Here is a 19,072-nt window from a genome sequence, read left to right as displayed (position 1 = left end):
ACAAAAGGTACAATGTGTGCAGGTCATTCCAGAAAGTCAATCCATCACGAGAGACAAACTTTTTGTCTGCATACCCAGTGGTTTATTTATACTGAGGGTCAGTAGGAGGTTTAGACATATAGGCAGCTGTTTGGGGTTTTAAAAAAACGTCAGTCAACATTGTCTAGAACACATGTGTCAAACTCAAGGCCTGCGGGCCAAATCCAGCACGCCTGGTCATTTTATTTGGCCCGCGGTCCGATGCACCCAGTGTTACCTTGTGGTCGGTTCCCTCCTCCTCACAGCTGTGTGCACGGAGCCGCGTGTGGCGGCTCCTTGCGCATTCCATACCTCATCCAGAAGCATTCCCTCTGACGTTGCGACGTCAGAGAGAAGGCTTCTGGTTCAGGTGCAGGACGCATGAGGAGCCGCCACACGCGGCTCCGTGCACACTACGGCTGTGAGGAAGAGGGAGCCGGCCACAAAATGACACCAGGGGGGGTGCATTGGACCGTGGGCCGCATAAAACGGCCAGGTTGGAGCTGGCCAGAAAGTTAGACACCCGCTGGAGGGAGGCTCAGCATGGAGGGAGGGAGCCAACAAAGGTAGGGAGAATGATTTTATTTTCAAGTTACTGTTTGAATTGTGTCAATTTTGAGCATTTTAATCTGCTGTCTATCTTTTGCACTGCTCAGGAAGAAATACATTTGTTTTTTTTCTCTTGGGGTTGTACTGCATGCAGAATCTTGAATCTTAGGGTGTTTATAAAAATACTAGTCTTTAAGCCCGTTACATTAACGGGTGATAGAATAGATGTGTCTGTCTCTCTGTGTTTCTTTATCTCTCTCTCCTTGGCCGCTGTCTGTGTCCTTCTGTCTCCCCCCCTCCCCGAGCAAAGCTGTCTGCCCCCAGCACACACCTGCCCCCAAAGCAGCCCCCTTTCCCTCTCCCTAACTGTCTCTCCATGGCCCTCTTCTGTCTTCCCCCCAGAGCAAAGCTGTTTGCCCTAAGCACACCCCTCCCCTCAAAGCAGCCCCCTTTCCCTCTCCCTGTCTGTCAATGGCCCCTTCTGTCTCCCCCCCGAGCAAAACTGTCTGTCCCCAGCACACCTCCCCCCCAAAGCAGCCCCTTTTCCCTCTCCCTATCTCTCCATGGCCCCTTCTGTCTCCCCCCCAGCACACCCCTCCCTCAAAGCAGCCCCCTTTCCTTCTCCCTGTCTCTCCATAGCTCCCTCTGTCTTCCCCCCAGAGTAAAACTGTCTGTCCCTAGCACACCTCCCCCTCAAAGCAGCCCCCTTTCCCTCTCCCTATCTCTCCATGGCCCCTACTGTCTCCCCCAGCACACCTCCCCCCCAAAGCAGTCCCCTTTCCCTCTCCCTGTCTCTCCATGGCCCCTTCTGTCTTCCCCCCAGAGTAAAACTGTCTGTCCCCAGCACACCTCCCCCCCCAAAGCAGCCCCCTTTCCCTCTCCCTATCTCTCCATGGCCCCTTCTGTCTCCCCCAGCACACCTCCCCCCAAAGCAGCCCCCTTTCCCTCTCCCTCTGGCCCCCTGAATTAATCCTCCTGCTTACCCTCCCTCCATCCCGGCGTCTTCTGGCCTGCTCCTCTTCAAAGCAGGCTGCGATCGTGGTGGCCGGCCCCAGAGAACTTCGCAGGCCGCTCCCCAACCTGGAAGCATGCTCCCCCCCCCGACGTGATCCCGTGCGTCAGAGGGAACGTGCCACCAAGGCCGGAAAGCGGCCCGTGAGGCCTGCCAAAGCCGGCTACGATCGCAGGCTGCCCTGAAGAGGAGGATCAGCGGCAGCGGCAGCAGCGGTGAGCAAGGGCGGGAGGTATGTTTCAGCTTGCTTCGGGTTGGTAAGGTGAGGGCGGGAGGTGTGTTGAGCTTGCTTCGGGTTGGTGAGGGCGAGAGGAGGGGAGTGGCCAGAGTGATCCCTTGCCGGGTTCTAAAATGGAACAAGGCCACGGATCACACACCACAGCGGCAGTAATCACGCTTTTTTAAAAGCGCATGCGCCGCTAACGTTTTATTATATAGGATATTAGTACTTTTAGTTTTTGATCCCGCATATGCATAGGGGTTAGCTGTGTTCTGGTAGGAATGAATATTGAGAAGCATACACTGTGCTTTGTGTAATTTAATTTTGTGGTTAACCATTACCATTATGTGTTAATAAGATTATATTGTGTGTGTATATATGAAAAATGAATGGAAAAAACTGTTATAATTAGTATTATTATGGGGCGGAGATTGGGCGGGGTCTGGCCCACGACTTAACTTGTGTTTTGGATTTCGGCCCCTTAATGTGATTGAGTTTCACACCCCTGGTCTAGAATATGTGCTTCTTGGCAGAGTACGATGGTGGCCAAAAATCGGCCTAGCCATGAGGATCCTCTCCTCCGTTTCTCTCTTATCCCCTGCCCACCTAACCTTGGTAATGCCTCCCCTATTTAGGGTTACATTACATTAGTGATTTCTATTCCGCCAATGCCTTGCGGTTCAAGGCGGAGTACATCAAAGTTACCAAGAATTACATTAAAAGTTTGAAGGAATAGCAGATGTCCAGGAAAACCCGGACACGGCCTCTTTTTAGAGGGCTGTCTAGGTGCCTGGCGGTTTGTCCGGGTTTTGGAAGGTCCCCCGAGCTCGGGGCCACGTCTGGAGGACCTCCAAGCATGCGCGGATGTGACGGCATGATGTCACACGCATGCTTACACGCACGCGATGTCCTCGCGTCACATCCGCGCACACTCAGAAGCCCTCTAGACGCGGCCCAGACAGGGAAGAAGAGATGAGGTTTGTGTGGGGACGGAATGGGGTAGGAAAGCCACAGGGCGGGGACAGAGGCAGAACAGGATGGGGTCGCATGTTCTCTTCTTTTTTTTTTTTTTTTTTTAAAATAAAGAAATCTGGTCAGCTTACTCCTATTGCTTCAGACTGTGGCTGCTGTGGCACCCCCACACCCCGTGCTGCGTGAACCCTGCCTGCCACTGATGTAACTAAACTGCTGAAATGGTGAATTCCTTGGAGTCCGCCCTCTTAAAGGCGCAAGAGCTCAGGAACAGGCAGCTGCTGGTATACAACTGGCCTGCAGACTCTGCAGCTTTAAAAGGACAGACTTACTGCAACTTGTTTGCATCAAAAGCCAGGGAGAAGGGAAGGGTCAAAATACCCCATCCCCAGATAGGGCAGCCTGTCCCTGGTTCTTGGTATGACCTCAAAGATGGTTCCTGCTCCTGAAACCTGATTAGGGTGGTAGATGTATGGAACAGTCTCCCGGAAGAGGTGGTGGAGACAGAGACTGTGTCTGAATTCAAAAGGGCCTGGGATAGGCACATGGGATCTCTCGAAGAGAGAAAGAGATATTAGTTACTGTGGATGGGCAGACTGGATGGGCCATTTGGCCTTTATCTGCCAACATTTTACAATTTTCCTATAACCATGAAGCTCTAAGATATCACAATGCAGGTGTAAAGAGCCTTAGCCTATAGGAAGAGGAGATGCAAATGTTAAGAGCCTTAGCCAATAGGGAGAGGAGGAGATAGTGGATGCTGCGGATGGGCCATTTGGCCTTTATCTGCCATCATGTTCCTATAACCATAAAGCTCTATGACCTCACAATGCTGTTGTAAAAAGCCTTAGCCTATAGGAAGAGGAGATGCAAATGTTGAGAGCCTTAGCCAATAGGGAGAGAAGAAGATAGTGGATGCTGCGGATGGGCTATTTGTCCTTTATCTGCCATCATGTTTCTATAACCATAAAGCTCTATGACATCACAATGCAGGTGTAAAAAGCCTTAGCCAATAGGGAGAAGAGGAGATAGTGGATGCTGCGGATGGGCCATTTGGCCTTTATCTGCCATCACGTTTCTATCCTTGATATTGTCCTAGAAAGACTTAAGCTCCCTTCTCCTCACCCTTGCCAGATCCAGGTCAGCTTGCTTGCGGTGCCGCCAGAACAGGACCGAGGAATCCGAGTGCAGTCGGGTCACTGGCTCGCCGTAGATAAAGAGACGGATGGAGACAGCCAGAACCAGAAGACTATTGAGCAGCCAGAGAAGAAGGGTGGGAAGTAGCCACTGGAACCAGCCTGGAGCCTCCGCTGCAAGAGAGATGGGATAAGCATGAGGAACAGGTTTCGTACTCAGCACAGGCTGCCTGCCAGGTCTCCGGAACACATCCGAGAAGAGGCATCCAACGCTTCTCACATAATCAGAAATCCACGTGTGGTCAGGCCATATGAACATTTTAGGCTTTTGCAGCATGGTTTATACTACTACTATTAATTATTTCTATTGTGCTACCAGACACACGCAGAACTGTACAGAGTCACAAAGAAGAAGATAGTCCCTGCTCCAAAGAGCTTACAATCTAAACAAACAGGATGTCATGGATACAGTTAAGGGGAAGGGTTAATCTGCTGGCTGGGTTGGAGGGCAGAGGGAATACAGGACAATCAAGCCATTGTGACATCACTGATGAGGTTGGCTCTTATTGGTGGAATGAGGCATTATGACATCACAAGCTCAGCTCTGCTTCCCAAAGACTGAAACTCTTCCCACTACTACTATTATGAATTAATTCTATAGTGCTACCAGACGCACGCAGAACTGTACAGAGTTACAAAGAAGAAAACAGTCCCTGCTCAAAAGAGCTTACAATCTATAGCGCTGAAGGGCATATGCAGCGCTGTACATCTTGACATTAAATAGACAGTCCCTGCCCCGAAGAGCTTACAATCTAAACAAACAGGATGTCATGGATACAGTTAAGGGGAAGGGTTAATCTGCTGGCTGGGTTGGAGGGCAGAGGGGAGTCCAGGACAATCAAGCCATTGTGACATCATTGATGAGGTTGGCTCTTAATAGTGGAATGAGGCATTATGACATCACAATCTCAGTTCTGCTTCCCAAAGACTGAAACTGTTCACACTACTACTATAAATTATTTCTAGAGCGCTACCAGATGCACGCAGCACTGTACAGAGTCACGAACAAGACGGTCCCTACCCAAAAGAGCTTCCAATCTAAACAGACAAGGGGAACGGTTAATCAGCTGGCTGGGTTGGTGGGCAGAGGAGTGGGGCTAAGGATTGAAGGCTACATCAAAAAGGTGGGAATGTGTGAAACATATCTGAAACTGGCTTCACATACAATGTGTCGGAATCATGAATGTTCACTAATTAGGTTTAAATCTCAAGGCGGTCCCTTGCTGGACGCCCCTACACTAAAAAGCAGTGGAAATATAGCACAAGCGATATACATTCCAGGAGAACACGACAGCCTAGCAGATTCCCTCAGCAGGAAGCTCGATCCTCATGAGTGGACTCTCGATCCTGCCATCATTCAACAAATCTCCTAGCAATGGGGAACCCCCTCGGGCGGACCTTTTAGCTCTTCCAGACAATGCCCAATGCAGCCGATTTTGCTCGTTCCATTCAGCTCCTCAAGCCCTGTTAAGAGACGCTTTCTCCATTCACTGGGGGAACAATCTGATGTATGCTTTCCTCCCCCCCCCCACTCCATTTCCAGAGTACTTCAGAAAATTCTCAGAGACAAAGCACATGTTGTACTCATAGCGCCTTGTTGGCTCAGGCGGATTTGGCATCCACTCTTCCTGGGCCTAAGATGTTCCTCCAAATCCTTAAGGAGTCCATCCTTCCCTCCTTTCTCAGAAGAACGGTCATTTACTGCTCCCCAATTTGCACAGTCTCAACCTGACGTCTTGGGAATTGAAAGCTCACTCCTGACACACCTTCCTCTTTCTCTACCTCCTCCCCCCCTCCCCCCACTTGGTCTCTCTCTTGTTATCTCATACCTTCTAACCCTACCTTCTGTATTACCGTTACCTCTGCTAAATCTCAGTTAAAGAGTTCCCCACGCCCCCCACTTCATTGCCTGTAACTTTGTTAACATTTTGTAAATCCGTGTGTCATCGTGGACCTTTATTAATGGATGTGAACCGCCTAGAACTTTTTGGGTATGGCGGTATACAAGAATAAAATTATTATTATTATTACTAGTGAAAGCAGTTCTCCTTGCAGCACTTCATTCTTCTACCAGAAAATCCTACCAATCTAAATGGAAACCAAGCTCTTCTGAGCAGGGAACGTCCATTGAAAGTTAAATGTACAGCACTGCGTATGCCTTTCAGCATTATAGGATTCATAAATAGTGGTAGTCACTTGTGTGCTTTGGGGGGAAGGGAAGCCAATAGAAGGCACCCAAAGTCAGACACTAGGAAGATCCACGCCAAAATAATACTCTGCAAAGAGCGCCCTGCGTAGTGCACTCTTTACAGAATACTAGCCCTTATGCCTGTTGAAATTTGGTATAAATGCTGGAGCAGAACTACGAGGGGCCGCTGAAAAGTTCTCAGCCCAACCAGGAAGAGAACGATGTGGAGCCAGGAAACTTACAAGTTCTTCCACACTTTTCTCGACACTTTGTTTCAGTGAGGCAAATGCATCTAGTAAATGGGCACCAGTATAGGGAAACCAAGCCATTATGACATCACCGATGAGGTTGGCTCTTAGGCATTGGTGGAAGGAGGCATTATGACATCACAATACAAGGGGCCGCTGAAAAGTTCTCAGCTCAACCAAGAAGAGAATGATGTGGAGCCAGGAAACTTACAAGTTCTTCCACACTTTTCTGGATACTTTTTGTTTCAATGATATGAAATGAAACAAAAAGTGTCAAGAAAAGTGTGGAATAACTTGTAAGTTTCCTGGCTCCACCTCATTCTCTTCTTGGTTGAGCTGAGAACTTTTCAGTGGCCCCTTGTAACGTGGTTTGACATATAAATGATCCCTATACTAATAAGAACGTGCCTAATTTCTGGGAACGCCCCTGACCCGACCATGCCCTTCCCATGGCCACGCCCCCTTTTTGAGTAGCATGCCATCAAATGTAGGTGGGCATGTTATGGAATAGGATTGCGTAAACCCAAGAGTGCCAATTAATACCAATTATCGAATGTCAACGGTTCGTTGACCAATTAGTTTGCCTGTGGATCTGGGATTTGCACCCAAATTGGGGGATGCCTAAATCCGAGTGATCTATAAAAAAAAGTTCAGGGTTTCACAACTCCTGACCGCTGGATGCCACCTTCTGTGCCATCTTACCTGCTGTATTCATGCCCAAAATAATTCTGTTAGGGCCGTGGTAGCCTGTACTTTCTGTGGCTCCCCAGCTGCTGAAACTGGCCATCAGGAATGCCAGGGGGTTGAAGGAGAGGCAGAAGAATACGAAGGCGCACAGCGCCATCCGCGAGCGGTCCAACATGCCCAGGGTGGCAGGAGATGGAAGCTCCTGCTTCACTTGGATCTACAAGAGAATGTGGATTTGTGGTTAATGCCAGCAAAGGGAGGTGGGGGTGCGGCGCAAGATAAAGGGAATGGGTCGGAAAACGGGGGAGGAAGGAATGGGTGTGGGAGGGGAGGGGAGGTTGGAAAGTAGGGCATAGAGAACAAGAGGCAGAGGCGTAGTGAGGGTGAGAGGGGCCCATCCCCCGCCCTCGTCTCCGTTCCCCCCTTCCCTTCGCCCAGACCTCAAGCTGTTCACCGCCACGAGCAACAAGAAATTCAACGTGATCCTTGTGACCCCGTCTCTCCCACTGACTTCACCTCCTATGCGCAGCTGGAAGGATGACGCAGTCGTGAGGAGCACGTTAAAGCTGCTGCTCGTGGCGGTGAACACAGAGGTACGGGGGAAGGGAAGGGGGCATGCGCATGACCAGAAGTGATGGGGGTGGAGAGGAGGAGGAGTGCCGATGCCCCCAACAACATGGCGCCTGGGGCAGACTGCCCCCACCCCTTACTACGCCACTGACAAGAAGGGTGACGATATACAACTTCTTTGTCCCGATCGATCCCTCTAACCCAGGGGTGTCAAATGTCGGACCTCGAGGATTTCCCCAGTGACTATGCATGAGATCTATTTGCATGCACTGCTTTCATTATATGCTAATAGATCTCATGCATATTCATCGGGGAGATCCTGAAAACCCGACTGGATTTTGGCCCTCGAGGATCGACATTTGACACCCCTGCTCAGCAATTGGTGCTCATCGGTCACTCATTCAGATTTCTTCCTGGTTACAAGACAACCCCCGTCCAAGAAGCAGTGCGGCGTCTGCGCTGAAGCAGCTCAGAGAATGAGCCCTTGACAGCACTAACCTTGGCGTCGTCGAAGAAGGGGCTGTCTGGCTCCGAGTCACTGCTGCTACACTGGGAACTACTGTGGGATGGAGAACCAGCATCCGAAGGCGGAGGGGTCAACACGTCCATCATGTCCGGTTTCAGTCCATCCATTGCCACATCCACATTCCCAGCACCAGAAGCTACCAGGTCCTTCAGGGACTCTGTGAGAGAGCGCAGAAGCAATGCATCATGGTCCCTAGTGGTCCATACACACCTCGCAATATTACAGTACCCCCATGCTGCATGGCTCAAACTGTGATCTAGAATCTTCTATCCTACGCTGCGGAGATCCCAAACTACAGACCACAAGAAAGAGATTATTTTCACATTTGTGGCTTCTACCGGGAGAAGGCATCAGCCAAGCACCGGATTTATTGACTTTATATAGCTGAATTGTAATAGTAACGTTAGCAGGGCAGCCTCATGGCTCAGTGGCAGACAGAGTGCACGGTTATGTGCAGGAGCCACGTCAGAGCTGGCGCAGGGGCAGTAATAGGAGAGAGAGAGATTGTGTGTGGACATAACCTGGTGATGATTGTGGTGTGAGGGTCAGTTGGCGTGACGAGGCATTGGATGTGGTTTGGGGTCAGCTGGTGTGATGAGGCATTGAGTGTGGTGTGGGGGGGTCAGTTGGTGTGACGAAGCATTGAGTGTGGTGGGGGGTCAGTTGGCATGACGAGGCATTGAGTGTGGTGTGGAGGGGTCAGCTGGTGTGACGAGGCATTGAGTGTGGTGTGGAGGGGTCAGCTGATGTTACGAGGCATTGAGTGTGGTGGGGGGGTCAGCTGGTGTGACGAGGCATTGAGTGTGGTGGGGGGGTCAGTTGGTGTGATGAGGCATTGAGTGTGGTGGAGGGGTCAGTTGGCGTGACGAGGCATTGAGTGTGGTGGGGGTCAGTTGGCGTGACGAGGCATTGAGTGTGGTGGGGGGTCAGTTGGCGTGATGAGGCATTGAGTGTGGTGGCGGGTCGGTTGGCGTGACGAGGCATTGAGTGTGGTGGCGGGTCGGTTGGCGTGACGAGGCATTGAGTGTGGTGGGGGGGTCAGTTGGTGTGACGAGGCATTGAGTATGGTGTGGAGGGGTCAGCTGGTGTGATGAGGCATTGAGTGTGGTGGGGGGGTCAGCTGGTGTGATGAGGCATTGAGTGTGGTGTGGAGGGGTCAGCTGGTGTGATGAGGCATTGAGTGTGGTGGGGGGGTCAGTTGGCGTGACGAGGCATTGAGTGTGGTGGGGGGATCAGTTGGAGTGACGAGGCATTGAGTATGGTGTGGAGGGGTCAGCTGGTGTGATGAGGCATTGAGTGTGGTGGGGGGTCAGCTGGCGTGATGAGGCATTGAGTGTGGTGTGGAGGGGTCAGCTGGTGTGATGAGGCATTGAGTGTGGTGGGGGGGTCAGTTGGCGTGACGAGGCATTGAGTGTGGTGGGGGGATCAGTTGGCGTGACGAGGCATTGAGTATGGTGTGGAGGGGTCAGCTGGTGTGATGAGGCATTGAGTGTGGTGGGGGGGTCAGCTGGCGTGATGAGGCATTGAGTGTGGTGTGGAGGGGTCAGCTGGTGTGATGAGGCATTGAGTGTGGTGGGGGGATCAGTTGGCGTGACGAGGCATTGAGTGTGGTGGGGGGATCAGTTGGCGTGACGAGGCATTGAGTATGGTGTGGAGGGGTCAGCTGGTGTGATGAGGCATTGAGTGTGGTGTGAGGGACAGTCACTGTGTTCAGGTGATGAGTGCAGTATTTGGGGGAATGTATACGGCACAAGGAGAAGGCAATGGGTGTGGTGGTGATAGCGTGGCAAGGGTTGGCAGTGCCAGTCTCCCCGCCCTTCCTCCTGCGTGTACTCACTGTTTTTCTGAGTTGCCATCTTTAGTACCAGGTTCTCCTGCTTCAGCTTCTGATTGCTTTGCTTTAGGAAGCGAATGCAGTCGATGGCCTTTCTCAGCACCGCAGACTTATTCAGCTGTCGGGAACACAACGGCACTGCTTTGAGCCAACCTCCGAAACCCTCCAGATCCCCAAAGCTGCCTCTGTGCGTTCACAGCTGGTTGGGAAGGGCCCTGGGAGCTTCCTGCAGCTGGAATACGCTCTTTGCAAGCTACGGCAGCGTTAACGACATGAACAGAACACGTGGGAAAGGTTCAATTGCCAGAGGGACTGCACGGAGAGGCACCGGCTTCCCCCTTCTCTAAATGTCGGTAGCAGCACCTGTACGCTGCCGTCTCCGACTCCCCTCCCCCCCAAACACATATACACGGAGTGATCATTACAGGTTTCACCATTTACCCATCCCACGTGTGGCGCCTCCATCACCCACTACGACCCGCTAAGAGCTGTTCAGCGTATGCAACAGACTGCAAACGTGCAAAAAAGGGCGAGAGAGAGACCTGGTCATAAGACTGTCTCCCCCTAATCCTAGAAATGGCAGCACACTTTGAAAATAGTACATTCACATATAGCACAGTTACTTACCGTAACAGGTGTTATCCAGGGACAGCAGGCAGATATTCTTAACACATGGGTGACGTCACCGACGGAGCCCTCGGTACGGACCTTTTAACTAGAAGTTTCTAGTTGGCCGCACCGCGCGTGCGCGAGTGCCTTCCCGCCCGACGGAGGAGTGCGTGGTCCCCAGTTAGGATAAGCCAGCTAAGAAGCCAACCCGGGGAGGTGGGTGGGACTTAAGAATATCTGCCTGCTGTCCCTGGATAACACCTGTTACGGTAAGTAACTGTGCTTTATCCCAGGACAAGCAGGCAGCATATTCTTAACACATGGGTGACCTCCAAGCTAACAAAGAGGGAGGAGGGATGGTTGGCCATTAGGAAAATAAATTTTGTAACACAGATTGGCCGAAGTGTCCATCCCGTCTGGAGAATGCATCCAGACAGTAGTGAGTAGTGAACGTGTGAACTGAGGACCAAGTGGCCGCCTTGCAGATTTCCTCGATGGGCGTGGAACGGAGGAAAGCCACAGAAGCAGCCATAGCTCGGACTCTGTGGGCCGTGACAGATCCTTCCAGTGAGAGACCGGCCCGAGCATAACAGAAGGCAATACAGGCAGCAAGCCAATTTGAAAGTGTCCGTTTGGAGACAGGACGGCCCAAACGGTTGGGATCGAAAGACAAAAAGAGCTGAGGGGATGTTCGGTGAGCTCTGGTACGATCAAGGTAGTAAGCAAGGGCACGCTTACAATCCAGCGTGTGCAACGCCTGTTCTCCAGGATGCGAGTGAGGCTTAGGGAAGAAGACGGGAAGCACAATGGACTGGTTGAGGTGAAAAGCTGAGACCACCTTGGGAAGGAATTTAGGGTGGGTACGCAGAACAACCTTGTCATGGTGAAAAACAGTGAACGGTGGGTCGGCAACCAGTGCATGCAGTTCGCTAACCCTCCTGGCAGAGGTGATGGCAATTAGGAAAAGCACCTTCCAGGTAAGAAGCCTGAATGAAGTTGTGGCAAGAGGCTCAAACGGAGGCTTCATAAGGGCAGAGAGAACCACATTCAGGTCCCAGACGACGGGAGGAGGCTTGAGAGGCGGTTTGATGTTGAAGAGCCCTCTCATAAATCTTGAAACCAGAGGATGAGCCGTGAGGGGTTTTCCGAGAATAGGCTCGTGAAACGCAGTGATGGCACTGAGGTGGACTCTGATGGAAGTGGTTTTGAGGCCAGCGTTGGACAGCGAGAGCAAATAGTCCAAGACAGTTTCCACCGCCAAAGAGGTGGGTTCTTGATGATGCCGGAGACACCACGAGGAGAATCTGGTCCACTTCTGATGGTAACATTGAAGAGTGGCCGGTTTCCTGGAGGCGTCCAAAATGAGGCGGACCGGTTGAGATAGATTCTCCGGAGAGGTCAGCCCGAGAGAAACCAAGCTGTCAGGTGGAGGGAAGACAGGTTGGGATGTAGTAGAGACTGATTCTGCTGTGTAAGTAGAGTAGGAAACACAGGAAGAGGAATGGGCTCCCTGGAGCTGAGTTGAAGCAGAAGGGAGAACCAGTGTTGACGAGGCCACCGAGGGGCGATGAGGATCATGGTGGCATTGTCCTTGCGGAGTTTGGACAAGGTCCGCAACATCAAAGGAAGTGGAGGGAAGGCATAGAGGAACCGATCCCTCCAGTCGAGCAGGAATGCATCCGGGGCCAGACGGTGAGGAGAGAAGAGTCTGGAACAGAATTGGGGCAGCTGATGGTTGTGAGGTGCTGCAAAGAGGTCCACCTGCGGAGTGCCCCATCGAGCAAAGATGGAGAGTAGAGTCGGAGGGTCCAACGTCCACTCGTGAGGTTGAAGGATGCGGCTGAGATTGTCGGCCAGAGAGTTCTGTTCGCCCTGGATATAGACCGCCCTGAGAAAGAGATTGCGGTCCGTGGCCCAGGTCCAGATGCGCAGAGCCTCCAGACAAAGGGGGCGAGATCCGGTGCCGCCCTGCTTGTTTATGTAGTACATGGCGACTTGATTGTCTGTGCACAGGAGGAGGACTTGAGGACAGAGAAGATGCTGGAAAGCCTTGAGGGCGTAGAATATGGCTCTGAGTTCCAGGAAATTGATGTGATGACGACGCTCCTGTGGGGTCCAAAGTCCCTGGGTGCGTAGATCTCCCAGGTGAGCTCCCCACGCGTAGGGGGACGCATCTGTGGTGATGATCATAGAGTGGGGGGGCAGATGGAAAAGTAGACCCCTGGAAAGATTTGAGGAGTTCAACCACCATTGGAGAGATTGCTGAAGAGATGATGTCACAGAGATGGGATGAGAAAGAAGATCCGTAGTCTGTGACCACTGGTTGGCGAGCGTCCACTGAGGTGTACGAAGGTGGAGACGAGCCAGAGGAAGGACATGCACTGTCGAGGCCATGTGACCCAGGAGGACCATCATCTGTCGAGCAGGAATGGAGGGATGCATGAGTACCTGACGGCAGAGATGGAGCAGGGTCTGCTTGCGATCGGAGGGGAGAAAAGCCCTCATTAGCGTGGTGTCCAGAACTGCTCCAATGAATTGAAGTCGCTGGGTGGGAAGCAGATGCGACTTGGGGTAGTTGATCTCGAACCCCAGGAGGTGGAGGAGAGAGATGGTGTGATGAGTAGCCTGTAGCACAAGTGGAGACGTAGGTGCTTTCACCAACCAATCGTCCAAATAGGGGAACACCTGGAGGTTGTGAGACCTGAGGAAGGCCGCTACCACTATAAGGCACTTGGTGAAGACCCTGGGTGAGGAGGCGAGGCCGAACGGTAGCACCTTGTACTGATAGTGGTGGTGCAGTACCTGGAATCGCAGGTAGCGGCGAGAATGTTGATTGATGGAGATGTGAGTGTAGGCCTCTTTGAGGTCCAGGGAACATAGCCAGTCGTGTTGAGAAAGAAGAGGATAGAGCGTGGCAAGGGAGAGCATTCTGAACTTCTCCTTGACCAGACACTTGTTGAGGTCCCTGAGATCGAGAATGGGACGGAGGTCTCCCGTCTTTTTGGGTACCAGGAAGTAGCGGGAGTAGAATCCCTGCCCCCTTTGATCTGGAGGTACTTCTTCGATGGCATTGAGAAGGAGGAGGGATTGAACCTCCCTCAGGAGGAGGGGGGTTTGAGATGAGTTTGAAGCAGACTCTACGGGAAGGTTGTCCGGAGGCAGAGTCTGGAAGTTGAGAGAGTAGCCGTGGCGGATGATGTTGAGGACCCACTGGTCCGACGTGATGACTTCCCAACGGCTTGAGAAAATGGTGAGACGACCCCCGATAGGCTGTGGAAGAGGCAGCGAGGGTGGATGACTGGCTATGCCCTGGAGAGAAGAGTCAAAAGGGCTGAGATTGTTTAGCAGGCTGAGGAGGCTTGGAGGGTTGGGTGGCCTGAGACCGAGCCTGGGCATGGTGCTGCTGTTGACGGGGTCGCCGAGATTGTTGGGGAGGCGGATTGAGTGGCCTGGCTGAGAACCTCCGCTGGTAGGATGATTGAGGCCGATAGGGTCGAGCAGGCGGAGCCTTCTTTTTCGGCTTGATTAGGGTGTCCCACCTAGTCTCATGGGCGGAGAGTTTCTGGGTGGTGGAATCCAGTGACTCTCCAAAAAGCTCATCCCCGAGACAGGGGGCGTTGGCCAGGCGGTCCTGGTGGTTGATGTCCAGGTCGGAGACTCTGAGCCAGGCCAAGCGACGCATGGCTACAGCCATGGCAGAGGCCCGAGAGGTGAGCTCGAAGGAGTCGTAGATCGAGCGGACCATATACTTGCGCATTTGGAGAAGGCCAGATATGTGCTGCTGGAATAGCGGGACCTTGCGCTCAGGAAGGTACTTCTGGAGGGCAGACAGCTGTTGGACCAAGTGTTTGAGATAAAAGGAAAAATGGAAGGAATAGTTGTTTGCCCTGTTGGCAAGCATGGCATTTTGGTAAAGCCTCTTGCCAAACTTGTCCATGGTCTTACCTTCTCTGCCAGGAGGGGTAGAGGCATAGACACTGGAGCCCTGAGTCTTTTTTAAGGTGGATTCCACCAGAAGGGACTCATGGGGCAATTGAGATTTGTCGAATCCTGGAATAGGGATGACACGGTAAAGGTTGTCCAGTTTACGGGGAGCTCCCGGTACCGTGAGGGGATTTTCCAAATTTTTGTAGAATGTCTCCCGTAAGATGTCATGTACGGGAAGTTTGAGGAACTCTTTAGGAGGTTGCTCAAAGTCTAAGGCTTCTAAAAAGGCTTGGGACTTTTTGGAGTCAGATTCAAGGGGAAGTGACAGAGCAGCAGACATTTCCCTCAGAAATTTAGAAAAAGAGGACTGCTCAGGTTTAGAGGAGGCATCAGGCGCCGATGGTTCCTCATCAGATGAGGAGGGATCCTCCTCGGTACCGAGAGGAGTCTCCTCCCATAAATCCGGATCCCTGACTTCTGGTGCGTGTCGGGACACCGGGGTGGAGGGTGCGGTGTGGTGAGTTTTGGACAAAGATTTACCAGAGCGCACCGAAACGGCACCAGGGGAGGACGATCGGCGTCGTTCTCGGTCCCGAGAAGAGTGCCGTACCGCCTGGTGCCGAGCAGGATCCACTGTGGTTCGAGAATGAACCACAGGATCATCAGGAAGTTGTTGTGCCGAAAGGATCGGCATCGAGGTGTTTACCGGTACCGAAGGAGTGGACACCGGGGGCTCGGTGCGGGGCTCGGGCCGGTCTGGTACCGGAAGGAGCGGTGCCAGGATAGAGGGTAGCAGTTGTTCAAGCTGTTTCTTCAACTGCTCCTGAAGCTGAGTTTGTAGGATGGCCGAGATACGGTCATCCAGGGGTGGCATCGGAACCGCTTTCTTTTTCTTCGGTTCCTTGGATGCCGCTCCACGCCCCGGCGATGAGGAGGCCGATGACGAGGCACTCACCGTTATCGGGGCGGAGCGTTTACGGGACCGGTGCGATGCCGGTATGGACGGTGTCGTCACCGTAGCTGGAGGGCGCTCGAGGGAAGAGGAAGGCTTCTTAGCCGGCTTACCTGGCGCCAGTGGCGCTGATGCGGGATCGGTCGGTGTCGAGCTGGACGGTGCCGATTTCTGCGGTACCGCCGCTGAGGGTGATGAATCCATCGCCGACTCGGAGCCGAAGAGCAGGGTTTGCTGGATTCTTCGGTTTTTAAGAGTACGTTTTTGTAAAGTGGCACAGCGGGTGCAGGAGTCTGCCCGATGCTCCGGACCCAGGCACTGCAAACACCAATTGTGTGGGTCAGAAACGGAGATCGGGCGTGCACACCGCTGGCACTTCTTAAAACCGACCTGCGGGGGCATGAAGGGGAAGATAGCCTCCGCAAAATCGAAGTCCGAGGCCTGTATAATGGCAACAGGCCCCGCCGGGGCAAAAACGAAAGAAACAATAAAAATCAAAGTTTTTTTTTTTTTTTTTTTTTTTGTAATTGAAAGAAAAAGGAAACCCGGAGGTAGAGGAAGAAAAAAATATAACAAAAGCGCGAGCGGGAAGGCAAAAAGTGATTTCAACGGCCGTTGAAAAAATACACGCGTCTTCTTCGCTCCGCGGAAACGAAGAAACTGGGGACCACGCACTCCTCCGTCGGGCGGGAAGGCACTCGCGCACGCGCGGTGCGGCCAACTAGAAACTTCTAGTTAAAAGGTCCGTACCGAGGGCTCCGTCGGTGACGTCACCCATGTGTTAAGAATATGCTGCCTGCTTGTCCTGGGATAAAATTTCATTACCTAATTGGCCCTTGATTTGCATTTAATTAGAGGCAATTATCCACAAGTGGTAGTAATTTGCGGTGACGTGCGTGAGTGAGTGTAAATTGTCTTGCGTGTAACTGCAAAGGGAGCGTTTGGGGGGGGGGGGGTCATGGGTATTCCAACTTTACGGAATGCAATCAGTTACAGGCGCAAGATGTCTGAGTGAAGTGTGAGCGTTTACACCTGCTATTGACACGGTTCTTCCCATCTCTCAGTCTCTTCCCCCCATCCAAATACCTCCCTCTCCCTGGCCCTTTCCTCACTACCCAAATATCCCCCACCCCAACCCCTTCCTCCAGTACCTAATTACCTTCCCCTCCCTAGCCCCTCCCCCACTACCCAAATATCTGCACTTCCAGCCCCTTCCTCCACCACCCAAGTACCTCCCCCTCCCCAGCCCCTTCCTCCATTACCCAAGAACCTCTTCTCCCCAGTCTCTTCTCCCACTACTTAAGTACCTCCCCTTCTCCAGCCCCTTCCTCCACTACCCAAGAACCTCCCCCTCCCTAGCCTCTTCTCCACTACCCAAATATCTCCCTTCTCCAGCCCCTTCCTCCACCACCCAAGTATCTTCCCCTCCCCAGTCTCTTCTCCCACTACCCAAGTATCTCTTCTCCCCTTCCTCCACTACCCAAGAACCTCCCTCTCCCTAGCCCCTCCCCCACTACCCAAATATCTGCACTTCCAGCCCCTTCCTCCACCACCCAAGAACCTTCCCCTCCCTAGCCCCTTCTCCACTACCCAAATATCTCCCTTCTCCAGCCCCTTCCTCCACCACCAAAATACCTCCCCCTCCCCAGTCTCTTCTCCCACTACCCAAGTACCTCCCCTTCTCCAGACCCTTCCTCTCTAGTCCCTTCCCCATCACCCAAGCGTCTCTGCCTCTGACCCTCCCCCACTAGATACATACCTTTGCCTCAGTGCCAATGACCAGGTCTTTCAGCTCTATGATCTTGTCATTGATGGAGGACCGGTAGCGTTTTTCGATGGCATTGTGTGCTGTTCGTTTCTCACCTTTGCCCTGGATCAACACTGGCTTGCCGTTGGCTGTGAGTCTATTGATGGGCAATTTATCAGCATCGACGACCATGGGCACAGTGGTGAGAATGGTGCTGCCGCTCACAAGAGTCTGATAATACACAACCACATTTCTTTGAATAAAAATGGTAGGAGCGTGATTTGTCCCAACTAAGGCACATCAGGATTCCGTCCTGGGCTATGTTAATTTTTACCTCTCGTGCCTCGTCACTGCTCGTGGAGGAACAGCCACTGGTGCCTCTCTGAACTTAAACTTTGATCTCCCCTCTCTTCCCCCCTCCTTCACCCCCCTGAATTTACAGCACTGTGATATATATTCTGTTATCTTCATCTTATCGTAATTTTATGTTGCTATTTATTCCAAAAAGGTCCTGTCGGACATTACCTACAAAAATGTACATCTTATATTTTTGCTCAGCAAATTGTATTTCTATACTACTGCCTTCTTAAGGTCTCCGCTCTCTTTATTTCCTCTGAATATCTGCATATTGTATTTCGCTGAATGTCCAGCACTCTTGATTGTAAACCGCCTAGAAGTCGCAAGATTGTGGCGGTATAGAAGAATAAAGTTATTATTATTATTATTATTATGATCCCTAATGATAGCGCACGCAACACTGGAGAGACGCATGGTGGGAGACTTGACTCTTGGCCCAGGTCGCAAATTTTGTCAGGTGTGGGAGCACTTCTGGCGGGACCTCACACCGCGTGCTCGCAGTAGACTTTTGAATCTTTAAGATTTTATTCCCACTCTCAGCTATTGGACTGGCCATGGATTCTTGGGGAGGGGAGAGGACGGGAGGGGAGGGGAGGGGGGGATGGGAGGGGAACTGATTATATTGTTGAAAATGTTATTTCCTGAATAGTACTACTGTTTGTATTTGCTTCTTACTGCTGGAATAATAAAAATCATTTAAACACATTATTATTATTATTAAATCACAGTTTTTAATGTGAAATAGAATCAGAGTACAGCGTTGGTTGAATGGTCCCTACTAGGCACCCCAACCTGAGGCCCTAAGTAATAGGGGTTCTCTCCAGTCCTTGAGGTGACATGCAAATTAGTCGTCATATAAATTAGCCTTGATCTAAGACCCCCTGCAGGCAAATTCATTGTGGCTATTTCAAAAAACAAAGCACTCGGTGGCCCTTGCCAACAGCCTATATACTAGAACAGCGTCTGGCAAACTGTGTGCCAAAGAGATTTTAAGTATATACAATAGACTACATGTACGTCACATATGCAAGAGTCTGTCAATGTTATGAGCGTCTGTGTGCATAAGGATACGACCCCCCCCAGACAAGCATCATTCTTTGACCCGATTGGTCCTTGAAAACTAACGGCAAATCATTTTAGTTTTATTTTTTTTATGAGCAACATAGCAATTGAGGCTTTGTTACCGTTTGGATCTTCTTATCTTTGCAAACTTGGATTTTCAGCTCTGACAGAAATTAAATTGAAAACAAGGGAACGACTGCAGATGGTGGATGATGAAATGCACGTTTGCTTGTCGACTATCGAGCCGCATTTTCAGTTAATTTGCCCTCCAAAACAAGCACATCCATCGCATTGATTAACACTTCTATTCTATTTACTCTAGTTTCACCATTGTTACAATTACCAATACATAGCTTAATGCAGTGGCTCCCAACCCTGTCTTGGAGGACCACCGGCCA

The 19,072-nt window shown here is 51.6% G+C and overlaps 1 protein-coding gene across 5 annotated transcripts in view; it reads right to left on the bottom strand.

The window, feature by feature from the left end:
- SREBF1 (sterol regulatory element binding transcription factor 1) overlaps positions 1 to 19,072 on the bottom strand; it is a 55,581-nt gene that overhangs the window by 15,331 nt on the left and 21,178 nt on the right. For all 5 annotated transcript variants that reach the window (XM_033914048.1, XM_033914049.1, XM_033964050.1 and 2 more), the window contains exons 5-9: positions 17,268 to 17,486; positions 10,024 to 10,138; positions 8,159 to 8,343; positions 7,106 to 7,307; positions 3,897 to 4,081 (exon numbers count right to left, since the gene is read on the bottom strand). In XM_033914048.1, coding sequence (XP_033769939.1) covers positions 3,897 to 4,081; positions 7,106 to 7,307; positions 8,159 to 8,343; positions 10,024 to 10,138; positions 17,268 to 17,486 — 906 coding nt within the window. The remainder of the gene's footprint in view (positions 1 to 3,896; positions 4,082 to 7,105; positions 7,308 to 8,158; positions 8,344 to 10,023; positions 10,139 to 17,267; positions 17,487 to 19,072) is intronic.

This window comes from Geotrypetes seraphini, chromosome 11 (assembly GCF_902459505.1).
Source record: "Geotrypetes seraphini chromosome 11, aGeoSer1.1, whole genome shotgun sequence".
In the NCBI taxonomy this organism is placed as follows: Eukaryota; Metazoa; Chordata; class Amphibia; order Gymnophiona; family Dermophiidae; genus Geotrypetes; species Geotrypetes seraphini.
Note: the sequence above shows the minus strand (reverse complement) of the source record. Positions and strands in the feature narration are given on the sequence as shown.